This window comes from Dendrobates tinctorius, unplaced genomic scaffold (genome assembly GCF_039654945.1).
Source record: "Dendrobates tinctorius isolate UK_male_01 unplaced genomic scaffold, ASM3965494v1 ptg000396l, whole genome shotgun sequence".
Taxonomy (NCBI): Eukaryota; Metazoa; Chordata; class Amphibia; order Anura; family Dendrobatidae; genus Dendrobates; species Dendrobates tinctorius.
Genome location: NW_027362062.1, coordinates 3494088 through 3521421, shown reverse-complemented (window position 1 = coordinate 3521421; position 27334 = coordinate 3494088). Strand labels below are relative to the sequence as shown.

General features: G+C 45.4%; 1 protein-coding gene across 1 annotated transcript in view; it reads right to left on the bottom strand.

Moving 5' to 3' along the window:
- Positions 1-10477: 10477 nt before the first annotated feature.
- GLIS1 (GLIS family zinc finger 1) overlaps positions 10478-27334 on the bottom strand; it is a 146938-nt gene continuing 130081 nt past the window's right edge. Inside the window, exons 8-10 of the mRNA XM_073563633.1 lie at positions 21934-22109; positions 21503-21592; positions 10478-10934 (exon numbers count right to left, since the gene is read on the bottom strand). Of these exons, the coding sequence (XP_073419734.1) occupies positions 10810-10934; positions 21503-21592; positions 21934-22109 (391 nt within the window). The 3' untranslated portion in view covers positions 10478-10809. The remainder of the gene's footprint in view (positions 10935-21502; positions 21593-21933; positions 22110-27334) is intronic.

Genomic DNA, 27334 nt, shown 5'->3' with positions numbered 1-27334 from the left:
GTTGTTATGAATGAGTCACCGGAGGAGGAAAAAACAAAAATACAAGCTAAGTCCAGAAAACCAGAGAGGTTGGTAGCTAGCGGATTGCAGACCCCTGATCCTATTCACAACAACTAACAGTAGCCGTGGGGTGTTCCTACGGTGGTCCTAGACACGTCGTTCACAGCCGGAGAACTAAACCTAAAGAAAGAAAGGGGAAATCTAAACTGCCCCAGAGCAGACCCCAAAGCAATAGACAGCCCCCAACATGTACTGTCGGTGAAAACAGATGAAAGCACAAACAGACAGAAAGACAGGCTGAGCAAACGATGGGGCCCTCACTAACTAGATAGGACAGGAAAGAAAAGCAACTGTCTGCAATCATGCAAAAACCCTGCCAAAAATAATGTCCAACACGTCTGATAGAAAAGGCCCTGAAGTCACTAGACTTCAAAATCACTATATCAGCACTCAGGTATATTCTGAAGACAGAGCAAAGAGATCAACCGATCAGAGACAAAAATGGAGTTCAGCCAGTCCCAACCAGGGCTGGCTGAACACAAATACTAAGTAAACCAGACAAAATCTCATGGAACAATAGCAGAGCAAAAACTTAGCTTTAGTAGACAGGACTAAACTGGAGGCCAGAGCTCAGAGCAGTGAGGATCACCAGCAACCCAGCAGGGCGTCAGCGGCCTTATATCCACACAGAGATTCCGGATGTCCACTCACACTCCACCTGTTCAGATGACAGGTTTTTCCCATCCAAATCAATTTCACTACCTCCTTTCACCAGCAGAGGGAGTTCATCGGACATCAAAGGTGAAGGAGAAAATGAGCTCATAACAGTACCTCCCCCTTGAAGAGGGGTCACCGAACCCTCATTCACGCCACCAGGGCGATCAGGATGGGCCCGATGAAAAGCACGAACCAATCTTTCGGCATGAATATCGGATGCAGAAACCCAAGAATTATCCTCCTGGCCATAACCCTTCCACTTAACCAAATACTGGAGTCTCCGTCTAGCCAGACGAGAATCCAGTATCTTCTCAACCTCATATTCCACATTACCTTCAACCAATACAGGGTCAGGAGGTGCCACCACAGGAACTACTGGTTCAACACACCTCTTTAACAGAGACTTATGAAACACGTTATGGATCTTGAATGTAACAGGAAGAGCCAATCGAAAAGAGACCGGATTAAGAATCTCCAAAATCTTGTAAGGTCCAATAAATCTAGGTTTAAACTTTGGAGAAGCCACCTTCATAGAGATATTCTTTGATGACAACCAAACCATATCACCCACCTTAAACCGGGGACCAATGGTCCTATGCCGGTTGGAAAACCGCTGGGCCTTTTCCTGGGAGAGAGACAACTTATCCACCACTTGGTCCCAGATCTGGTGCATTCTCTCCACCACAGTGTCAACACCTGGGCAGGCAGAAGACTCCACCTGCCCTGAAGAGAATCGAGGATGAAACCCAAAGTTACAAAAAAAAAGGTGACATCAAAGTGGCAGAACTAGCTCTATTATTTAAAGCAAATTCGGCCAAGGGCAAAAATGAAACCCAATCATCCTGATCAGCAGAAATAAAACATCTCAAATAAGACTCCAAAGTCTGGTTTGTTCTCTCCGTCTGCCCATTGGTCTGAGGGTGAAACGCAGAGGAGAAGGACAACTGAGTTCCCAGCTTGGAACAAAAAGTCCTCCAAAATCTAGAAACAAACTGAACTCCTCTGTCAGACACAATGTTCTCAGGAATCCCATGCAAGCGAACCACCTGTTGCAAAAACAAGGGCACCAACTCTGAGGAAGATGGCAACTTAGGGAGTGGTACAAGATGGACCATCTTAGAGAATCTATCACAAATCACCCAAATAACAGTCATTCTCTGAGAGACAGGCATATCAGAAATAAAATCCATTTAAATATGAGTCCATGGCCTCCTGGGCACCGGCAAAGGCATCAACAACCCACTAGAGCGAGAACAAGGTTTAGACCGGGAGCAAGTCCCACAGGACTGCACAAAATTCCTTACATCACGAGACAAGGCGGGCCACCAAAAAGACCGACTCACCAAATCTCTAGTACCAAAAATACCTGGATGACCAGCCAATGCGGAGCAATGAACTTCAGACATTACTCTCTTCCTCCACTGGTCAGGAACATACAATTTTCCAATGGGACAATGCTCAGGTTTATCCTCCTGAAACTCTTCCAGAGCACGTCTCAAATCGGGCGAGATGGCAGAAAGAACTACCCCCTCACCTAAGAGGGTAGCAGGCTTGGTCACAATAGGAGAATCAGCAAAGAAACTCCTAGAGAGGGCGTCTGCCTTGACATTCTTAGTGCCCGGAAGAAAAGAGACCACAAAATCAAAACGTGTGAAAAACAAGGCCCACCTAGCCTGTCTAGGATTCAAGCGTTTGGCCGACTCAAGGTAAATCAAATTCTTGTGGTCAGTAAGGACCACGACTTGATGTTTAGCTCCCTCCAACCAATGTCTCCACTCCTCAAATGCCCATTTCATGGCTAACAGTTCCCAATTCCCCACATCATAGTTGCGTTCGGATGGGGAGAACTTTCGGGATTAAGAAAGCACAGGGATTCATTTTAGATGTCACCGGATCTCTTTGCGACAAAACAGCTCCTGCACCAATCTCAGAAGCGTCCACCTCTACCTGAAACGGGAGTGAGACATCAGGTTGCCGCAAAACCGGAGCAGAAGTGAACCTCCGCTTCAGCTCCTGAAAGGAAGAAACAGCCTCTGGAGACCAATTCAGCACATCAGCACCCTTCTTAGTCAAATCAGTCAATGGTTTGGCAATACCAGAAAAATTAGCTATAAATTTACGATAAAAATTAGCAAAACCCAAAAACTTCTGGAGGGCCTTCAAAGAAGTGGGCTGAACCCAATCATAAATGGCCTGTACCTTGGCCGGGTCCATTTCAATAGTTGACGGAGACAAACTAAATCCCAAAAATGAAATCCTCTGTACACCAAAAAGGCATTTCGATCCCTTAACATACAGGGAATTCTCCCTCAAAATCCGGAACACAGTCCGAACATGTTCCACATGAGGGTCCCAATCCCTGGAAAAGATCAAAATATCATCCAGATAGATGATCAAAAATTTATCCACAAAGTCCCGGAAAATATCATTCATGAAGCACTGGAAGACAGAAGGGGCATTAGTGAGCCCAAAAGGCATCACCAGGTACTCAAAATGTCCCTCCGGAGTATTAAACGCCGTCTTCCATTCATCCCCATGCTTAATGCGAATAAGATTATACGCCCCCCTGAGGTCAAGCTTGGTAAACCAGCAAGCACCTTTAACTCTGGAGAATAGATCAGAAATCAGGGGTAACGGATACTGATATTTAACAGTAATTTTGTTGAGGGAACGATAGTCAATACAAGGCCTTAATGAACCATCTTTCTTGGCCACGAAAAAAAACCCAGCACCCAAGGGTGAAGAGGATGGTCTAATATGACCCTTCTCCTACGACTCCTTAATATAAGATCGCATAGCCTCGTGCTCGGGTACAGATAAATTGAAAAGTCGACTCTTGGGAAATTTACACCCAGGGCTCAACTCAATTGCACAGTCATAACTCCTATGAGGAGGCAAAGACGCAGACTTATTCTCACTAAATACATCATAAAAATCAGCCAAATAGTCAGGAACATCTTGCGACTGGGGAGAGGTGGAGAAAACAGGAGCGTCACCAAGAGCACACCGACAACCCCAACTCACCACAGACACAGATTTCCAATCCAAAACTGGATTATGGATTTGCAACCAGGGAAATCCCAGAACTATGGTATCATGCAAATTATGCAACACCAAAAATCTGCAATTTTCTTGATGGTCTGGGGCGACCCGCATTACCACCTGGGTCCAAAACTGAGGTTTTCTTCTTCGCCAAAGGAGTAGCATCAATACCCCTCAAAGGGATAGGCGTCCACAGAGGTGTCATAGGAAACCCACAACGTTTAGCAAAATCCAAGTCCATCAGATTCAGAGCTGCTCCCGAATCCACAAAAGCCTTAGCGGAAAATGTGGACAGGGAGCAGATCAGAGTAATTGCCAGAAGAAGCTTAGGTTGAACACCACCCACAGCAAATGTGTGTGCAAAACGTTTCTCTCGTTTAGGGCAGACAGAAATCATATGAGAGGCATCTCAACAGACAAAAAACACAGCTTATTACACCTTCTGAACTCCTAACGTTGCGCCCTAGACAAAACTCTATCACATTGCATAGGTTCAGACATTTGTTCAACAGGTGGCAACATTTCTTGTGTACTTTTACATTCACGTAAACGCCGATCAACCTCAATGGCTAATGACATAGAATCGTCAAGACCAGAGGGAACAGGAAATCCCACCATAGTATCTTTTACGGTTTCTGACAAACCCTTCCGAAAGAGAGCTGCCAAGGCACCATCATTCCAGGTAGTAAGGACCGCCCACTTTCGGAATTTTTGACAGTATAACTGCAGAATCCTGACCCTGGCTCAATGCCAACAGGGCTTTCTCAGCTTGATCAACAGCATTAGGTTCATCATACAACAACCCCAAGGCTTGAAAAAATGCGTCCACATTAGTTAGAATAGGATCATCAGGTGTCAAAGAAAATGCCCAATCCTGGGGATCGGCACGCAGCAAAGAGATGACAATTTTAACCTGCTGCGCAGAGCTCCCCGATGAGTTAGGCTTCAAGGCAAGAAATAATTTACAATTATTCTTAAAATTCAAAAATTTAGACCGATCCCCAAAAAACACATCAGGAGTAGGAATCTTTGGTTCAGCAGCATGTGAATGAGCAAGATAGGCAGAAATTCCCCGCACTTCAGCAGCCAGCTGCTCCACACGATCAGACAAATGCTTAATCTCCATTAAGAAAATTCCTCCTACGGCCCCAGAGAAAAAGAGGAAAAAATATACATAAAAAAAAAAAATTCTGACACTTTTTTTTTTTTTTTTTACAATTCTTTCCTGCTATTGAGTACCCTAGAATCTGCGGTATGGCTGGTGATTCTGTTATGAATAAGTCACCGGAGGAGGAAAAAACAAAAATACAAGCTAAGTCCAGAAAACCGGAGAAGTTGGTAGCTAGCGGATTGCAGACCCCTGATCCTATTCACAGCAACTAACAGTAGCCCCGTGGGGTGTTCCTACGGTGGTCCTAGACACGTCGTTCACAGCCGGAGAACTAAATAAACCTAAAGAAAGAAAGGGGAAATCTAAACTGCCCCAGAGCAGACCCCAAAGCAATAGACAGCCCCCAACATGTATTGTCGGTGAAAACAGATGAAAACACAGACAGAAAGACAGGCTGAGCAAATGATGGGGCCCTCACTAACTAGATAGGACAGGAAAGAAAAGCAACTGTCTGCAATCACGCAAAAACCCTGCCAAAAATAATGTCCAACACGTCTGATAGAAAAGGCCCTGAAGTCACTAGACTTCAAAATCACTATATCAGCACTCAGGTATATTCTGAAGACAGAGCAAAGAGATCAACCGATCAGAGACAAAAATGGAGTTCAGCCAGTCCCAACCAGGGCTGGCTGAACATAAACACTAAGTAAACCAGACAAAATCTCATGGAACAATAGCAGAGCAAAAACTTAGCTTTAGTAGACAGGACTAAACTGGAGGCCAGAGCTCAGAGCAGAGAGGATCACCAGCAACCCAGCAGGGCGTCGGCGACCATATATCCAGTCAGAGATTCCGGATGTCCAATCACACTCCACCTGTTCAGATGACAGGTTTTTCCCATCCAAATCAATTTCACTACCTCCTTTCACCAGCAGAGGGAGTTCATCGGACATCAAAGGTGAAGGAGAAAATGAGCTCATAACACCAGGTGCTCCCACTCATTCAAAACCTATGGTGAGTTGAGTCACATTATAAATGTTATAATTAAATGATAAGTATGCACTGCTAAACTACAACTGCGTCCATAGCCCCGCCCCCTTATGACCAAAGCCCCACCCCTGTCACACCTCCAGCCCCGCCCTGCCGGGCCATGGAAGAATGGTCTTGCTTGAAACTGGTCCCTGGTGCAAAAAAGGTTGGGGATCACTGAAGTACATTACTGCGGCGCTCCGGCGGGTGCTGTGGGTGGCCAACGCTGTCTTGGGGGCCCGCCGGCCCGGTGCGTGTAGTGTAGGGAATCCGGGGCCCCGGCGGAAAAAAATGTACACTATGATTTCGCAGCACTGGCTTATCAATGCTTAACTAATTTGATTGTATTGACTGAGTTACAAGATTAGGAATAATTGTGTTACATTATTTCTAATTCTGTTACTTAATGTGAGTCTAGTATGCATTATCGGTAAGAGGGTGCGTCTTGAAGGGGGTGTGTCTTTGAGGGGGTGTGTCTTTGAGGAGGCCCCGTTTAAAAGTTTGCTATGGGGCCCAATCAGTTCTAGTTACGCCCCTGAGTAGATACGTATATACAATTTAGGCTTTGTTCACATCTGCATTGGATTCTACTATCCCAAATTCTTTCTTATTTAATTGGGTAAAAATCACAAATGACGATTAACTTAGCAGGAACCTACTGAACCAGCTGATATTTAAGGCCTATTCAAAAGATGGATGATAGGTTGAAAAAAGACTTAGGTCCTATGTAAGACAGGTCTCACCCCAACAAACATTAAACTGAAGGTCCTGAGCACCATTTTAATGTATGACTGGAGATGGGAGGAGATTGAGGCTGTGTGCCCACGTTGCGTTTTTGTAAGAGTTTCCGCAGCGTTTGAGCCGGATCAGACGCTGCAGAAACACTTAAAAGAAGCTTCTCATTAAATTTAATGCATTTTTGGCTTTTTGTGCCAATGCATGCGTTTTTTTCCGCTCAGAAAACGCTTAGCGGCTAAAAATGCAGCATGCTCATTAATTTCCACATAGCTCCGCGTTTTTCACTGTTTCCAATGTTCCCAGAAAACGCGCGGAAAAAACATGCGTATTTTGTGCAAAAATCGCGCAAAAAACACGCGGAAATAAACCGCGAATTTTCTGGGAAGGAGTCCGGTTTTCTGAGCATTTAAAAACGCTAACGTGGGCACATAGCCTAAATGAGGCAATGATGGAGCATGCTTCTATGTGTCTGCAGGTTACTCTGCTGTCTCCAGCAGTGCCATAGACTTATTATGCAAATTGTCTCTTCAGAGAGGAAGAGTACTAGAACTTTTAGTAACAATCCTAAAAGTCAATGTCAACCCTTTAACGAGCCTTGTCACATGACTTAGGATAAAGCTTTTAAAGGGAATCTGTCACCTCATTTTTGGCCTATGAGATGCATCCACCGCTATCAGGGGCTTATCTACAGTATTCTGTAATGTTGTAGATAAGCCCCCGATGTAACCTGAAAGATAAGAAAAACGAGTTAGATTATACTCACCCGGGAGTCCGGTCTGGTCCGATGGGTGTCGCGGTCCGGTCCGGCGCCTCCCATCTTCTAGCGATGACATCCTCCTTTTTACTTCTGTCGCGGCTCCTGCGCTGGCGCACTTTGTCTGCCCTATTGAGGGCAGGGCAGAGTACTGCAGTGCACAGGCATCGGGAAAGGTCAGAGGTCCGGTGCATGCGCACTGCAGTACTTTACTCTGCCCTCAACAGGGCAGATAAAGTACGCCTGTGCAGGAGCCGCGGCAGGAGTAAGAAGGAGGACGTCATCGCCAGAACATGGGAGGCGCAGGACCTGACTTCGACACCCACCGCACCGGACCATGCCCCCCGGTGAGTATAATATAACTCGTTTTTCTTATCTTTCAGGTTACATCGGGGGCTTATCTACAGCATTACAGAATGCTGTAGATAAGTCCGATGGCGGTGGCCGCACCTCATAGGCTAAAAATGAGGTGACAGATTCCCTTTGAAAGGTCAACATTGACTTTTAGAATTGCTGCTTCCTATAGGTGGCACTATAAAGTAGTTCTAGTCCTCTTCCTCTCAGAAGTGAAAAATTTGCATACTTCCCAGCGGAGCATTGCGGCTTAAAGTCTCCTCATCTTGGCATGCTTAACATGTCACTCCATAAGGAGAAACGTTACGCCTTCAATAGACTTATTATAGCACGGCACTGCATGTGATTGAACACTGGTCGCACAGTTATTGTTGGGGGACACAGCAAAACAGTGTTCTGACATCTATCACATATCGTGGATAGGTGAAAAAATGTCTGTAATGGGAAAATGCACGTGAAGAACTTGTGTTAACATCATAAAAGGTTGAGATTGCGAAGTGGCTGTGAAGACAAACAACTTTGCAACTTGCGTCTTATTAAAAATCCTAGGTTACCAGTTACTTCTGCAGTGTATCAGCAGTGGCTGGTCTCCTAGGCAAGGAGCGCAGTGCTTACAAGCACTTTGCCATAGAGTTTGTAAGCGGTACTCTGAAGCTCTCTGGATTGCTGGAACTCAGTTATTACTTGCTCTTCAGATACTACAACAGGGTGGGAGAACGCTCACTTTAAGTCAGCAGTGCAGCCATGCCGCCAGCACGACCTGTCAGTCATCAGGAGCGCACTCCCCCCTAGCAGACAGGAGGATGAGGAGCAGTGCACTCCTGAAGCGCTCTGTTTAGATAGACCCTTTAAGCGAGTGAAGTAAGTCACTCGTAGTAATACAATATATTTCAATTATTTATTTGGCACATAAAGGGGTTATAGACCCTTTAAGCGAGTGAAGTAAGTCACTCGTAGTAATACAATATATTTCAATTATTTATTTGGCACATAAAGGGGTTATAGATTTCTGTTTTAAGGGTTTGACTTATAAAAGACACCCATTCAGAATTAGGCACCAGTCAAACAGCTGATTTTGGTAGCAGACATACATTATCCACATCAACTACTGTAGCTTCAAAATAGTTTTTACACTTTTTTTATCCCCATTGGAAAATTGTTCAACCAATTTGTATTTCCTAATATTGGACATTTTACTAAAGCTGAAATCAGTCTTAGGCTGGGGTCAGACTTGTGAGAAACTCGCAGGAGTCTCGCTTCTCAATACCCAGCACTGCCGCTGGCACTCAGAGATACATGCAGCCGCACACTGCGGACCTATTTAGCTGAGTGCTCCGGTACGAGTGCCACGAGACTCGTGCGAGTTTCTTGCAAGTGTGACCCCGGCCTTAGGACATTACTATCAGCTCAGCATATCTCCGCAAACAACCCTGAATATTTGGGTTTTGTGGGACCATGATATCTCGCTGCAAGGCACACCTGTCAGATTGGGTGGAATAACTGGACACTTTTCTGATGCCACCCCATAACATGGTTACTATGGGACCAAGGCATGTTAAGTAATGGACTGCTGAAAGGCTTTCTTTACCGAATTATGTCTGCCGTACAAATTATTTCATGGCAGCCGTTTTGTGTACACAAACCTGGGACCACAGGCCGTTGTTGTTGACATTTTGATGTTTACGGCGTGATTGTGATACATAGAGCCATTACAGCAGCTGTCTGCTGTCTCTGTCACTTGTCTCATGCAGGTCAGAAGAGAAAAATAACAGCGTAATTGGTACAATATGTTTTTGTCAACAGGTTCTTGCTTTTAAAGCTCACAGAATAACAATATTTCGGTTCTACCCTGATCTCTCGGATCATGTACATGATGCCCTTGTGACCTTTGTCTGCTATATACTTTTATGACATTTGAGGGCTGATGAAATATAAGAATGTTGACTTATTCCTCTGGAAATAGTGATGTTATGTGGATTAGTAAAGTTGCCAGTATATGGATTAGAAAATACGACTCAATAATTCCTGAGGAAGAATTGTAACTTTTTCTGCCTATTTACAGACCTACAAAGAGATCACTCTGCTTTTCTCATTGTGATCCATAGCATTGTCTATAGGACCCACCTCATAGGTCATGTTTCATATGTCCTAATAGGGTGTAATGCCAGGAGTTATCTTGCAGGGATAAACCCCAAAAGTAATATTGATTTTTATGTTAAATTTCTCTTTATTTATTTTAAGAATATAATAGTTTTTCTAATATGGTTTAATTAAAAACTCCCCACCTTTCCCTATGTAATCTAAGTGCTATATTTTCCTTTTTTTTTTTTAACCTATTTCCATTTTGATGAAGCTTTGTTTGAGAATCCCCAGTGCATGCTGGGATACTCAAACAGAATGTCAGTAGGGAAAGGCTGCAATCCCCACCCTGAAATGAAGTGTTATCAGTAACGTCAGTTTCAGAGGCTGGGCTAGTCCCTGCTGTACTGAGCATGCATAGGCTGTCAATTCTGATGTGTGCTCAATATGACAACCCTTACAGTGCAATATTCTTCTCAGTGTACAGTGACAGTGCTCTCCCTCACCAGCTCTAATGAGAAGTGATGAGTCGGCAAGAGAGCGCATTGTCAGTGCACATTGTAAGGTGAGAATGCAGCAAGCAGAGATCAGCGCCACCGGTGAAAGTGATGTCAATTGTCTCTTTTTATATCAATAGAATGCAAAACATTGAATTTAAAATATATCCAGTTTTAATGTTCTCACATAGGAATAGAACCTCTAAAACGGAATACAAGGGTTATAAATCATATATACATGAGGTCTGTGCTGGAGTTACTAAGTGTTATTAATACCTACATTAAAATATATTGTGTATAGATATATCTATATATAAAATACAATTTTCAAAGTGCCTTAAGTTCAAGATTTGTCACATAAAATGACAAAAACTGCAGACAATGATAATATAATACTATAACATACAAACAATTATACAAGAAAAGATTCATTAAATTAGAGCAGGTTATGTAGACTGTAGACGATGTGGGGCAGAGCTGAGGGTCTCTTAAGTGTCCGTGTAAATGGATGGAATCTGGGGGAGACAGTGGTCAAAGGCCGCATTCGGAAAGAAGTCTCTTTCTTGGGAGCAGTTGGTCCTGCCGCTTTCAGGGACACAATGTCCATCATATCCTGTGGAAAGAAAAAAATCAAACTGCGCTTACAATAAATACACACGTTGCATTGCTTCTTTTATTTTCCAAAGCTTTCCTAAAAATGTGAGCAGAAATCTGTTTTCTATGAGAACATGACACTCTTTTCCTTTGCACAAGTATTATAGTAGGACGTCTCATCCACACTAAGGCCTCATTCAGACGTATTTGCTTTTTTACAGACCTATAGACTTGAATGGATAATGTTGATCCATGACTCGGACATGCGTCCGTGATTTTTTTTGCGAGCACATCGTCTGCAAAAACCACTAAGTAAGTGGCATGTCACTGATAGAACATGTATGCAATTCACGGACATCTGAATGAGGCCTAAGGGTAGGTTCACAAAAAGGTTTTTAACATTGATTTTTCTGGCTGAAAATTCCACCTCCAAAAACCATGTAAGGGTGGTTTCACATTAGCGCTTTTTAAGCGCACGCACGGCTGGGGGTAGCTCCGCCCCCGAGCCGGCTCTCTGCCCGGCGTGCCCGCCCCTTGCTTGTAGCGCCGCCTCCTAGCGCACAGCGGCGCCTGCGTTCGGCGCACCTTATCTTTAGCATAGGGTGCGCAGATCGTGCGCAGGCCGTGCGCTAGTTGCGCTTTGACCTGCGCTGCGCACTTTTGACGGTGCGCCGTGCGCGCCAAAATCAAACTTTTCGGATTTTGGCGCGCACGGCGCACCGTCAAAAGTGCGCAGCGCAGGTCAAAGCGCAACTAGCGCACGGCCTGCGCACGATCTGCGCACCCTATGCTAAAGATAGGGTGCGCCGATCGCAGGCGCCGCTGTGCGCTAGGAGGCGGCGCTACAAGCAAGGGGCGGGCACGCCGGGCAGAGAGCCGGCTCAGGGGCGGAGCTACCCCCGGCCGTGCGTGCGCTTAAAAAGAGCTAATGTGAAACCACCCTAAAGAAGTCTACATTTTCGACTTTGCAGAAGCTTCCGATCATGCGGGTGTATGTGTCTCGCCTTCAGAGGATCAATGATCAGCGGGGAAGAAGCGTGTATGCGCGAGGAAAGTATGACACCTGCAATGTCGCCGGTGCTTGTAAATTATGTTATCAAGCCAACAGGGGCATGATAAAATGCTTAGTGGGCCGCCTAGTCTGGGGACACTAATGCCACGACCCAGTGACTAGTCAAATATGGTCAAAGCCCTCAATTACATATCATAAACGGACTTTAGAAATACTTTTTCTAAAGATCTGTTTATGTATGTAATATAACACAGGGACTGTTAGGTAGTGTGTCTACTTATGCAGACGCAAGTGCTGTTGGTTCTGGGGGCATGGGGGGGGGGACCTGACAGTTTCCTTTAAGCAAGTTGAAAAAATGATCTCTAAAAGGCATAAAGTAAAGGATGACACATTTCCTTTGTAATTTAGGCAAAAAAATATATACATTTTCATCTTTTACATTTTAAAAATTACAAAAAGGAAAATTGGCCAATGCAAATGTTTGATCACCCTTGGAGATTTGTATGCTCAGATAACTTTGACCAAGGATTCAGACCTTAATTAGCCTGTTAGGGTGATGGCTTATTCACTATCATCGTTAGGAAAGGCCAGCTGATGCAAATTTCACAGCTTTATAAAAATAAAGCCCCATCTAACCTTGAGCCAAAAACCAGCAGCCATAGGTTCTTCTAAGCAGCTGCCTAGGTCTCTGAAAATGAAAATGGTGGAGGCCCACAAAGGAGAAGGCTATAAGAAGATAGTAAAATGTTTTCAAGTTGCTCTTTCCTGAGTTTGAAATGTAATTAAGAAATGGCAGTTAACAGGAGGAGTGGCGGTTAAGATAAGGTCTGGAAGACCAAGCAAAATTTCAGTGAGAGCTGCTTGTAGGTTTGCTAGAAAGGCAAATTAGGACCCCCACTTGACGCCAAAAAATCTTCAGAAAGATTTAGCAGACTCTGGAGTTGTGGTACATAGTTCTTCTATACAGAGACACCTGCACAAATAAGGCCTTCATGGAAGAGTCATTAGAAGAAAACCTCTTGTGCTTTATATTATCAAAAGACCTCCTGGTTGTGATTGTAGGGGAGTACCTTAGCACCCCATTGTTTTATTCTTAAAGCACCTATAAGACTCTATTTTTGTAACAATTGTTCGGTTTCCTTTTTGGTTTTGCCATATGTATTAGCTCATGTTTTTCATAAATAAATAAAACATTGAAATGAAGAAAACTCTCCTGCGTCCTCACTATGAAATTCGGCATCAGAAGTATGCAACAGAACATCTAAATAAGCCTGATGCATTTTGGAAACAAGTCCTGTGGACCAATGAGGTTAAAATAGAACTCTTTGGCAACAAGGATCAAACGTATGTGTTGTCATGGTCCAGTCCGGACTTTATCTTCTGCTGTCTTCACTCCGGACTGGTCATGCGAGGGTTAATCTCCTCAGCCTCGTTCTGGAGCTAGCTGGGCTATTTCAATCCCTCACAGCCTGCTGACCAGTGTTAGTGATAGCTCAAGCTTGCAGTTTAGAGCCGCTGACCCTTGTACCCTGGTGATCCTCCTGCCTTTGACTGATATTCACGTGTATGACCCGGACTGATTTCTGACCCCGTCTCTTGGTATTCGTCTCTGCTGTTACGTTCCCTCTCTGGCATCTGACTCCCTGGCTTGTACCCCGACCACGTATTTCGCCTCACGTTTTGGACCCCGTGCTCATGTTCTGGCTTTCTGACTCTCGGCTTTGGTATTTTGACTACGTGTATTGCTGCTCCTTCTGGTACGTCTGCTCCTGCTAGTTTCTGACTCGGTTCGTCTGACTATTCTCTCTCGTTACCTGTGGCACCTGTGCTGTTACTCAGGGTTGCTGCTCTTAGTGTGTAACCTCTCTTCCCTCACCAGCTCCCCCTGGTGGAGGTTTCACTACATTATCACTAACCACACATTTAAACGGGATTTTGCATTTTTTTTCCTTTGGCCATGGATCTGCTGCATAACTTGGCAGATCAAGTGTCCAGTTTGACGCAGATGGCGCAGGACTTTTCTGTGAATCATCAGTCCCTTGTCATGTCTCAGACCCACTTACAGAGAGAACTGACTGAGACTATTAAGACCATGCAGGGAAACACCTCTCATATTGTTTGTCCGCCAGGTGACTCTGTAGATGTTATTTTGCACTCTCCTGAACCCTCAGTTAAACTTCCTGACACATTTTCTGGCAAAAAAGATAAATTTCATACATTCAAGGAGAGTTGTAAATTATGGTTTTCTCTTAGACTCCGATCGTCTGGGGATGAGACTCAGCGGGTGGAGATTGTTATCTCCTTACTTAGGGAGGGTCCCCAATCCTGGGCTTTTTCGTTGCCCCCTACTGCCCCTGAACGGATGTCGGTAGATAGGTTCTTTGAGGCCCTAGGACTTATCTATGACGAACCGGACCGTGTTAGGGTGGCAGAGGACACTATTTTGGGTCTGGGGCAAGGGAAGCACTCAGCCGAATGGTACAGCTCCGAATTCCGTCGATGGTCCACTGAGGTGTCCTGGGACGACTCTGCACTGAGATGTCTGTTCAGGAAGGGACTGTCGGATTGCTTGAAGGACGCTCTGGCTCTCCATCCACCTCCCAGTTCATTGGAGGAGGCTATGAGTCAGGCTATCCGTATGGATCGGAGACTGCGGGAAAGAGGTGTTACTCAGCGAGGGTTTCCGTTTTTCCCTGCTAACCCTGATGTTTTGCTTCCATCTGAACCTATGGAGGTGGGAGCCACCAACCCCCAGGAGAAAGAGAGGAGACGGCGACGTGATGGAAAACTGTGTTTTTACTGCGGAGATCCCGGACATTGGAAAAAAGACTGCCCCTTCTGTCCTCCGACTAACAAGCGGCTGAGTCTGGGTGATAATCGTGGAGGTCACCCAGACTCTCAGGTACCTTTTTCTTCCTTTTCAAGAGTACTGCTAAAGGTGGAACTTGGTGTTGAGAATGGCTTTTTCCATACTTCGGCTCTTGTAGACTGTGGGTCATCCCTGAACCTGATTGACTCTAAGATGGTGGCTCGCTGTAGATTATGGACAGTTAGGTTGGGGACTCCCTTAAAAATTGTGGCTATTGATTCTACACCTCTCACTAAGGATGGTCTCCATTTCAGTTCTAAAGAATTTACCCTCAGGGTGGGGGCCCTACACCAGGAGCGCATGTCATGCTTTGTTTTGGATAACCTCCCTGCTGGCCTGGTGTTAGGGTTTCCCTGGTTGCAACGGCATAACCCAGTTATTGACTGGGGGTCCCGGGATATTGTTAAATGGGGACCTGGGTGTTCTGAAAATTGTCTTGCTACTGTGTCTATGTCATCCGTCAACCTGGAGGGTATTCCGGAGTACCTAAAGGGTTTTAAGGATGTGTTCTCCAAAAAGGAGGCTGAGGTTCTACCACCACACCGCCCATTCGATTGTGCCGTGGATTTTGTTCCCGGTGCCAAATTGCCCAAAGCAATCTCTCCGGCCCTGAACGGGCTGCTATGAAGGGGTATATCTCTGAGAGCCTCCGTAAAGGGCATATACGGCCATCGGTCTCTCCCGTGGCAGCGGGGTTCTTTTTTGTAAAAAAGAAGGATGGTGGTTTACGCCCATGCCTCGATTTTCGAGAACTGAATAAAATAACCATAAGAAACGCTTACCCTCTCCCACTGATACCTGATTTGTATAATCAATTGTCGGGGGCCAGGTGGTTCTCTAAGTTGGACCTCAGAGGAGCATACAATCTCATCCGTATGCGGGAGGGGGATGAATGGAAAACTGCGTTTCTCACCTCTGAGGGTCTGTTTGAAAATTTGGTTATGCCCTTCGGTTTGACTACCGCACCAGTGGTATTCCAGAATTTCATTAACCATGTTTTTTCTGATCTTATTGGACGTTTTGTAGTTGTTTATCTTGACGATATACTTATATGCAGGGGTGGATTAAGGGTAGCCAGGGCCCGGGGCAGTTCAGACTCTGTGGGCCCCCCTCGTCACGTGACGGGGGTCACGAATCGTAGAGCCACACTCTACATAGAGAATAATGGGGCCTCCAGCACCGACCTCCACCCGCAGAGCCACACTCTACATAGAGAATAATGGGGCCTCCAGCACCGACCTCCACCCGCAGAGCCACACTCTACATAGAGAATAATGGGGCCTCCAGCACCGACCTCCACCCGCAGAGCCGCACTCCACATAGAGAATAATGGAGCCTCCAGCACCGACCTCCACCCGCAGAGCCCCACTCCACATAGAGAATAATGGAGCCTCCAGCACCGACCTCCACCCGCAGAGCCGCACTCCACATAGAGAATAATGGAGCCTCCAGCACCGACCTCCACCCGCAGAGCCGCACTCCACATAGAGAATAATGGAGCCTCCAGCACCGACCTCCACCCGCAGAGCCGCACTCCACATAGAGAATAATGGGGCCTCCGGCACCTACCTCCACCCGCAGAGCCGCACTCCACATAGAGAATAATGGAGCGTCCAGCACCGACCTCCACCCGCAGAGCCGCACTCCACATAGAGAATAATGGAGCCTCCAGCACCGACCTCCACCCGCAGAGCCGCACTCCACATAGAGAATAATGGGGCCTCCAGCACCAACCTCCACCCGCAGAGCCGCACTCCACATAGAGAATAATGGAGCCTCCAGCACCGACCTCCACCCGCAGAGCCGCACTCCACATAGAGAATAATGGGGCCTCCAGCACCGACCTCCACCCGCAGAGCCGCACTCCACATAGAGAATAATGGAGCCTCCAGCACCGACCTCCACCCGCAGAGCCGCACTCCACATAGAGAATAATGGAGCCTCCAGCACCGACCTCCACCCGCAGAGCCGCACTCCACATAGAGAATAATGGGGCCTCCAGCACCGACCTCCACCCGCAGAGCCACACTCCACATAGAGAATAATGGGGCCTCCAGCACCGACCTCCACCCGCAGAGTCGCACTCCACATAGAGAATAATGGAGCCTCCAGCACCGACCTCCACCCGCACTCCACATAGAGAATAATGGGGCCTCCAACACCGACCTCCACCCGCAGAGCCGCACTCCACATAGAGAATAATGGAGCCTCCAGCACCTACCTCCACCCGCAGAGCCGCACTCCACATAGAGAATAATGGGGCCTCCAGCACCGACCTCCACCCGCAGAGCCGCACTCCACATAGAGAATAATGGAGCCTCCAGCACCGACCTCCACCCGCAGAGCCACACTCCACATAGGGAATAATGGAGCCTCCAGCACCGACCTCCACCCGCAGAGCCGCACTCCACATAGAGAATAATGGGGCCTCCAGCACCTACCTCCACCCGCAGAGCCGCACTCCACATAGAGAATAATGGAGCCTCCAGCACCGACCTCCACCCGCAGAGCCGCACTCCACATAGAGAATAATGGAGCCTCCAGCACCGACCTCCACCCGCAGAGCAGCACTCCACATACATGGCTGCTCTCAGTGCTCTGTGCTGTGCGCACAGGACCTGTGATGAGGTCACAGGAGGGGAAGAGACAGGGGTCACATGATCGGGGGTCCTGACACCTTACCTCCTGTGATCTCATCACAAGCCTTTGCACGCTACCAGCAGCATCAGCGTTCACGCTACTTGTAGATGCTGCTGGTAGCAGAGCACATAATGCCGCCCCCACGGTCACTCACTTTTAGGTGGGGAGAAGATGGAGTGCCATTGCAGCAGCCAGCAGGAATGTGGTGGGGGCCCCCTTAGAAGCTCTTGTGGTGGGGGCCCCGGGGCTGAAGCCCCGCCTGCCCTGCCTATAATCCGGCCCTGCGCGGTGGCGGATTATAATGGGGCAATTTACTGGCCTGGGCTGTGGGCCCCTTAACCCCACTGGGCCCGGGGCAACTGCCCAAATTGACCTCATTATAATCCGCCACTGCTTATATGTTCTTATGATAGACAAAGTCATATGGGTCATCTTCATGTGGTTCTCCAGAGGCTCAGGGAGAACTCACTCTTTGCCAAATTGGAGAAGTGTTCATTTTTTACTCAAGAAGTGTCCTTTCTAGGGGTCATCCTGTCCGCTGAGAGGTTTTGTATGGACCCTAGGAAGGTACAGGCCATTGTGGATTGGGTGCAACCCAGAGATCTCAAGGGTCTTCAGCGATTTCTGGGTTTTGCCAATTATTACAGAAAATTCATCAAGGGGTTCTCTCAAGTGGTCAAACCCATCACTGATCTCACCCAAAAGGGAGCGGATCTTAAAAACTGGTCAGCTCCAGCTGTAGCGGCGTTTTCTTTGTTAAAAGAACGTTTCATGACTGCTCCGGTACTGGTGCAACCTGACTTGTCTAAACCATTCATCGTAGAAGTGGATGCCTCTGAGGTGGGAGTGGGGGCTGTGTTGTCCCAGGGGCCCACCACATTAACAAACTTAAGACCCTGTGCCTTCTTGTCTAAAAATTTTTCCTCTGCTGAAAGGAATTATGATGTGGGTAACCGAGAGTTGTTGGCCATTAAATTGGCTTTTGAAGAATGGAGGCATTTTTTGGAGGGGGCTGCCCATCGTATCACCGTCATTACAGATCACAAGAATCTGTCTTACATCGAATCCGCCAAACGTCTGACACCGACACAGGCAAGGTGGTCACTTTTTTTTTCCCGACTTCAGTTTTCCATCACTTTCAGACCAGGTTCCAAGAATGTGAAGGCGGATGCCTTGTCTCGCAGCCTAGATCCGGTATCGCCTCCGGAGCCTCCTTCCTCCATTCTTCAGCGCGGGGTGGTGGTGGCTTTGGTGTCCCAGAGATTGGAGCAGGAGATTCGTGAGGCCCAATCTCTAGCTCCCCCCTCCATACCTGAAAATAAGCTCTTTGTGCCTGTCCGGTATCGGTTAAGGGTGCTTCGGGAGTTCCACGACTCAGCTCTGAGTGGGCATCCAGGAATCTCGGCCACTCGTAAAGCCATCACTAGGCTGTTCTGGTGGCCCTCGTTGACTTCTGACGTCACTGGTTTTGTGTCCTCCTGTGAAACTTGTGCCCGCGCTAAAGCCTCCCACAACCGGCCGGCCGGGGAATTGGTGCCACTGCCAATTCCGGATAGACCGTGGACTCACCTGTCCATGGATTTTATCACCGATCTCCCACCCTCTAATGGCAAAACCGTGATCTGGGTAGTTGTGGATAGGTTCAGTAAACAAGCACATTTTGTACCCTTAACGGGCCTTCCTAATGCTGAGACTCTATCTAAGCTATTCATTGAGCATGTGATTCGGTTGCATGGTGTGCCTGTCAGTGTGGTGTCTGATAGAGGGGTGCAATTCGTGTCAAAATTCTGGAGAGCTTTTTGTAAAAGGCTGGGCATCAGTCTGACCTTTTCATCGGCCTACCATCCCGAGACCAATGGTCAGACTGAAAGGACCAATCAGTCTTTAGAGCAGATCCTGCGGTGTCTTGTCACATCCAGACAGGATGATTGGTGCTCTGTGATACCTATAGCGGAATTCGCCTTCAATAATCGTGTCAATCAGTCTACTGGTACTTCTCCTTTCTTCTGCAACTATGGGTTTCACCCTCATTTTGGTGAATTCTCCAGACTAGATTCGGAGTGTCCAGGGGCTGATTCAGCCTTTTTGCGGTTGGAGGAGGTTTGGAGGGAGGTTCAGAGAAACATTGGGGAGGCTCAGGGCAAATATAAGTTTTTTGCGGATAAACGACGCTCGGTGGGGCCGACTTATCAGGTGGGGGATAAGGTATGGTTATCCACCAAAAGCATAAGGCTGAGAATTCCCTCTGCTAAGTTGGGTCCCAAGTTTATTGGTGCGTATGAGATCCTAGAGGTGAATAATCCTGTGGTTTTTCGCCTGTGGTTGCCTCCGTCATTACGGATTCCTAATGTGTTCCATAAAGCGCTTCTGAAGCCGTCGGTGCCTTCCTCTGACGAGTCTCCCTCGCACCCGCCGCCTGTTAAGGTAGATGGGCAGACCGAGTACGAGGTGGAACAGGTGGTGGATTCTCGCATGCTCCGTCGTTCACTTCAGTACTTGGTCCATTGGAAAGGATACGGTCCTGAGGATCGGTCATGGGTGCCGGCGCGTTCGGTCCATGCGGATCGGTTGGTCCGGGCCCTTCACGCTCGTCATCCAGGGAAGCCTGGGGGTCCAGTGGCCCCCCATTGAGAGGGGGGTACTGTCATGGTCCAGTCCGGAGTTTATCTTCTGCTGTCTTCACTCCGGACTGGTCATGCGGGGGTTAATCTCCTCAGCCTCGTTCTGGAGCTAGCTGGGCTATTTCAATCCCTCACAGCCTGCTGACCAGTGTTAGTGATAGCTCAAGCTTGCAGTTTAGAGCCGCTGACCCTTGTACCCTGGTGATCCTCCTGCCTTTGACTGATATTCACGTGTATGACCCGGACTGATTTCTGACCCCGTCTCTTGGTATTCGTCTCTGCTGTTACGTTCCCTCTCTGGCATCTGACTCCCTGGCTTTTACCCCGACCACGTATTTCGCCTCACGTTTTGGACCCCGAGCTCATGTTCTGGCTTTCTGACTCTCGGCTTTGGTATTTTGACTACGTGTATTGCTGCTCCTTCTGGTACGTCTGCTCCTGCTAGTTTCTGACTCGGTTCGTCTGACTATTCTCTCTCGTTACCTGTGGCACCTGTGCTGTTACTCAGGGTTGCTGCTCTTAGTGTGTAACCTCTCTTCCCTCACCAGCTCCCCCTGGTGGAGGTTTCACTACATGTGTGGAGAAAAAAAGGCACAGAATTTCAGGAAAAGAACATCTCACCAACCATTAAGTATGGGGGTGGATCAATCATGCTTTGGGTTTACGTTGCAGCCAATGGCACAGGGAACATTCCATGGGTAGAGGGAAGAATAGATTCAATTATATTTCAACAAATTCACGATGCAAACATAATGCTATCTGTAAAATTGTGAAGTTGAAAAGAGGATGGCTTCAACAAATGGATAATGATCCTATACACATGTCAAAATCCACAATAGACGACCTCAAAAGGTGCAAGCTGAAGGTTTTACAATGGCCCTCACAGTCACCTGATCTGAACACCATTGAAAATCTGTGACTAGACCTCAAAATAGCAGTGCATACAAGATGACCCAGGAATCTTACAGAATTGGAAGAATTTTTCAAGGGAGAATGGATGAAAATCCCTCAAACAAGAATTTGAATACTCTTGTTTGGCTACAAAAAGCATTTACAGGCTGTGATACTTTCAAAAGGGGGTGCTACTATGGTAGGTACTAACCATGCAGGGTGCCCAAACTTTGACATTTGCCATTTTCCTTTTTTTGATTTTTAAAATGTAAAAGATGTTCACAATAACAGTAATTTTGACCATGGGTGCTGAAACTTTCACATGCCACTGTACATTAAAATTTATTGTGTATAGATATATCTTTATATAAAGTACAATTTTCAAAGTGCCTTAAGTTCTAACTTTGTCCCATAAAATGACCAAAACTGCAGACGATGATAATGTAATGCTATAACATGCAAACAATTCTACAAGAAACAATTCATTATAGTAGAGCAGGTTATGTAGACTGTAGACCGTGTGGTGCAGAGATGAGGGGCTCTAAGATCTGTACCTGTGTTTGGTGTGCCTGGGCCATTGTACCGATCTGGCCCCAGCGTTTCTCTGTAGCATTCTGGATACTGCACAAAACTACCTTGAAATTCTGCACAAATAAAAAAAAGCTTCTTAGCTTAAGCATTAACACATCACAAAACTTGTATTGCATTGGACTACGATGTGGTAGCAACATAGAGCAAAAACTGACTACACAACCTGTCTGATGGTCAAAAGCGCTGTTTAGCCTCAATATTATAGGACCAAACTGACTCCTGGAAACCAATACATCTGCTAGCATGTGCTCCTGGAACAATGCATGGAGGAGGGTGTCTGCAATATTACTACACTTTCAATAATTGAATTTTAGTTTCAGGAATCTCACTGGGTAATAAAAAATTATAAAAAGAAGAAATAAATTAAATTTATAGATTATAACACGTTTTATACCTTGGATTTGGGGTGCTGTAGGACTCTGAAATGTTCGGTAATGTTTCCCCACTAAACATTGCTCGCCATTGTGAGATTTTTGGTGGGAGCTGGTAGAGGATCCTCGGTGTAGTAATGAAGAAGAGACAGTAGACTTCATAGGGCTGGTGAGATGACTGAGAACATGGGGTGACATTCTACGAGACACACACAAGAGACGATAAAGTCATTCTGGAAGGGATGGTGCCACATATTTCATAATAATTGCTCGTGTTCTTCATAAAAATGAATTCTGTACCAGTCCCTATCCTATTTATACATGGACATCATCTACCTTGGCATTTATTACTGTTATGGTCTTGTATACAAAGTGGTTACAGAACTGCTCATTTGCAAATCCTTCTGACATGAATCACTTTACTTTGGCTATGAATCACTTCTTTTGCTATCTCCCAGGTGGTTGGCATACTTGTACTTCTTGTCATGCATAAATTATAAGTGATAATTGGTTCCCCATGTTCTTGTGGATCAATATATTGGAATGTCTCATTATATGGGGCAGCTTCGTGGCTCTAGTCCAGGTACTAGATCTGTTTGTTGAGAAGGCTCCTAGATCTTCCTCTAATAAGAACATCGCAATCTGTACAAATGCAGAGGTTGTCACTATTGTGACAATGCATCTTTAAAAAATTTTCAGCTAAAAACATATTTTCTTCTCTTCCCTGGATGGATAAGGACGATCAACTGGGGTATCCCATATTCAGATTTTCCTATATTGATATAAAGGGAACCTGTCAGGTCTCAATGTTCTGATATCACCAGCATTATATTTTAGGCTATGTTCACAAAGCGTGAGGTGTTTTCATGTGGAAACACTCATTTTTGGAGAGCTTTTGGAGGAATTTTTCTTTACCTGGAGCATCTTTTGCAGACTTTTGATTGTGTCTAGTTTGGAGCAGATTCCATGAGAATCCCTTTTGTAGATGTAACATGCACTTTTTTTCCTACAAAGGCGTTTTTCAAAACTGTATCAGCAAAAAAAAAAAAAAAAGGAACCAGTATAGAAAAAACCCCTCATTGTGTGGATTTGCCATAAACATACAGTAATTAGGAAGAGTTTCCAACCATTTTTGTAGGGGATTTTAGGGTGGATCAGCTCCAAAAACACCCTCTTTGTGAACATAGCCTTAAATCTTTATTCCTGAATTAAAATAATGTCTTTGATGTTTCATACAAATAATAACCTTTATTTTACGCTGTCTCCAATGGGGCTCACAATCTAAATTCCCTATTAGTATATCTTTGGAATGTGGCAGGAAACCCACGCAAACACGGGGAGAACATACAAACTCCTTGCTGATGTTGTCCTTGGAGAGATTTGAATCCAGGACTCCAGCGCTACAGTTCTAACCACTGAGCCACCATGCAGCTTAAGGATCATGCAGGCGAGATTTTTGAATGGACAGCACGATGACCCAACGTTATGCAGATGGAACGATCTTTCTCTTAGTCTGTGAAGAGTGTAAATCGCCGTGTGCACTACTTTCTTGAGTATATAGAATGAGACTCACTCATTTAAGTCTATGGGTGCGTAAAAAAAAACGTACCCCATACAGAACATCCGCCTGACAACCGAATTTAACATACATTTCCATTATAAACCTTGGAAACTATATTTGATCATGTAGATGTATGAAAACAAAACGCACGCGGACATCACATGGACGTTATAAACAGACACATGGATGGCGCACAGAGGAAAATCTGATTTTTCATACTGTCATCTGCAGCTGGTATTATAAAGTGCTTTTCACCAGGTGAATATATATGATCTATTAATATGGGCATACAGATAATAGAAATGTTAAGCTAATCCTACTTCTATGCCTCATATTAATGGTCTTGTTGAGAAATGTTATATTCTTTCCTTATGATTTCTCCCAGTATTCGGGGCGTTCGGTGCCTGGAAGAAATCTACTTCCTCTCCTTATTGTAATACTTACTCCCTCCCATGCACATCAGTTATGGCCCCGGAATCCCATTCCTACACCCTGCACTCCCTCAAGAATGCATACCTCTCCCTCCCTTGTTTGGGCGTTGCATCCAGGGATCTTCTGCGCAGGCATCGGTTACCCACTGTGACCTCCGGTGTGCGGGCCAATGAGGTGCTCTCTCCATTCCATCCCTGCATAGTCATCACTAGGAATCATATGTACATAGCGATGACTATGCAGGGAGGAAGTGGGGAAAGTTCCTTATTGGAGCGCACGCTGGTGGTCACTGGAGTGGAAGTCGCCGGTGGCTGCGCAGAAGATCCCGGAATACAGTGTCTATAGAAAGGAGGAAAAGGTACATATTGCGGGGGGGTGCAGGCACAGGATTCCGGAGCCGTAACTGATGCTCATGGGAGGGGTTAAGTATTGTAATGAAGACAGGAGGCAGGGATTTCTTCCAGGCACTGCACTCCCCGGAGCCTGGAAGAAATCATCAACATAAAACATTATAAATGAATTTCTCAACAACAAGACGCTAATATGACGCATACAGGTAGGACTAGCTTACCATTTATATTACCTGTATGCCCATATTAATAGGTCCTATACCTTCCGGGGGGTGACAGATACCCTTTAAGCAAGACTAGTTCAGTGGAACGTCGATTCACCCAGACTAGTCCAGCCATAGTTGCTGCAAACACCACTTTAGCCGTGATTGACATTTTCCATTCTGGTTTTCTTCTCAGCCCCATGAATCCTGTGCACAGTGTCTTGTAATTAGTAATTAGAAACTTTTTGGTGGCTGCAAAGTACTTTGCGGGTCTGAGTGGTGGAGGATACTGGGCAATTACCCTTCTGCCCTCAATGGTAACTGCACATTAGACTTCCATATGTCAAATTTCTTCAAGCTCCGGGTAATCGGAGCAAATTGGGCCATATAGTCCAAACAAAGTTGGTACTGCGCCACCCAAGCCGGTGGAGCTGAGGCGATAGACATTATCTAATACATTAGCTACTTTGAGAGCATTGACATTAACACATTAACTGGTGTACGTGCTATAAGCGAATGCAGTAATGTAACGATTTACCGACTGGTTTGTAAATCATGCCTATAAAAATTGTCAGGCCTCGAAGCTCCATGCTGAATGTTAGCGCTGTAAGCTGCATGTTTCCTGAGCTGCTCAGACATTAATCACCGCAGGTCCCTGAATATATTCTACCTCATGGTCTTCAATCATTAAGACGAAAACTGTAACAAACTGACCACTCTCCACAACTCCGGCCACTGGTCTCCCTCCCTCCAGAGTAAACAGCGCTCCTGATGCTGTCACATCCTGCCTGAACATTTGCAAGTAAATTAGTAGGTAATTTTTACAGAAATATTTAAATGTCTACAGTTATGAGGGAAGGAGGGGATTGCGCTTATTTTGGCTCAGAATATGATGCACAAATTTATTAACCCCTTAAATCTTGCACATAACTTTTGGCCACCTCAGATAAAATTAGTGGCATGCTATTTAGGTTTCTAAATTAATGTATGAATTAACACTATAAAAGGCAATAATGTCCAAAAATTTACCTTGTTCTTAGTTCTGAGCTAACAAAACTGATTGGTGGACATAGGAAACCAAATAATATAAATTTATATACACTAAATGGACAAGCGGTGTTTCATTGTCACAGGTGTATAAAATCAAGCACCTAGCCAAGCAATCTGCCTTTATTTTCAACAGCCCCATAGCCAATGAATAGAGAGGAGGTTGAGCGTGCGCCATCTCTGCTCTGAGCGTGCACTTGGCTTTAGGACTCATAAGACGTCCGTTTTTCTTGTACAACTTCTATCTGTGCTTTTCATGGATAGAACTCATACCTATTTTAGTCTATTGTGCTGTTCACATGCCCTTTGTATTTTTGAAGTGTGAGAGGTCCATATAAAATTAAGGAGTCTTGTCTGACCTTGATCAAAATCACGGATCAATTAGTTTATGGATCCATAAAAAAAATGAAACCGCAGTCATGTGCTGTCCGTTTTTGATGGACTGTTTCATATGAAAATGTTGAGAAAAATTACTTTTTTTTCAACCCAAGAAAAACTAATGAAACTCAGACCAAACTCTGAGGCCGGGGTCACACTGGCGAGGAATACGGACGAGTGAGAGGCGTTAAAAGCACGCATTACACACGGACAAATTATTCTCTATGGGTTTGCTCCCAACAGCCGTATATTTCTCAGGCGTATTCTACGGTCCGTGCCAATCGCAGCATGCTGCGATTGTCAGCGTACTACGCCCGTAGTACGCCAATGCAAGTCTATGGGTGCGCAAAAAATACGGATTACACACGGACCACACATGTGACTTGCGAGAAATACGCACCCCCGGTGTCTTTTAGAAAAGCCGGCAATTCAGTGCGCTATACAGTAAACTCACACTGACAGGTTTAATAAAGAAAGAAAGAATATATATATACATATATATATATATATATACACATACATGTCATTGTGACAAACATATATATATTTATATTTCACAGAGTTCTTCATAGCAGAATAGCCGCTAATTAAATTGCCGGCTTCTATCAAATCATTACCCAACCCGACATGAAATGACACTTGGTTTACATTCAGTAAACCATTTCATTTCAAGTTTTTTTATATGTCCCTGACTAATAATTAGATGAGGGTTTTTGTGCTAAATTTGGGAGTTGTAGTTGTTATTTTAAGGGGTTAATTCGTTGTTAAAAAATGCCTGGGCTTCCCTTTGCCCTATATTGGTGGCGAGTGGGTTAATCTAACAAAGGGTTAATATTACCATTCGATTGTAAGGTGACATTAACCCTTTTTTTAGATTAACCCATTCGCCACCGCTACAGGGCAATGGGAAGCCCACGCATTTTTTATAAATGAATTAACCCCTTAAAATAACAACTAGAACTCCCAAATTTTGCACATAAACCCTCATCTAATTATTAGCCAGGGACATATAAAAAAACATGAAATGAAATGCTTTACTGAATGTAAACCATGTGTCATTTCATGTCGGGTTGGGGAATGATTTGATAGAAGCCGGCAATTTAATTAGCGGCTATTCTACTATGAAGAACTCTGTGAAATATAAATATATATATTTATATATGTTTATCTCAATGACTTGTGTGTGTGTGTATATATATATATATATATATTATATATATATATATATATATATATGCATTCTATGTGTCTATATTATTTCATTTCTGTTAGAAACCCTGTCATAGGGCTCCATTATATGTCCATTTTGCAAGGCGGCGAGAAAATATCGCCATACGGATTACATACGGATGCTTACATGCGCAAAATACGCAACCACACCTTGCTTACGGATGACATACGGAGCACTATTTAGGGGTCATTCATCCGTATTACGCCTGTAAACTACGGACCG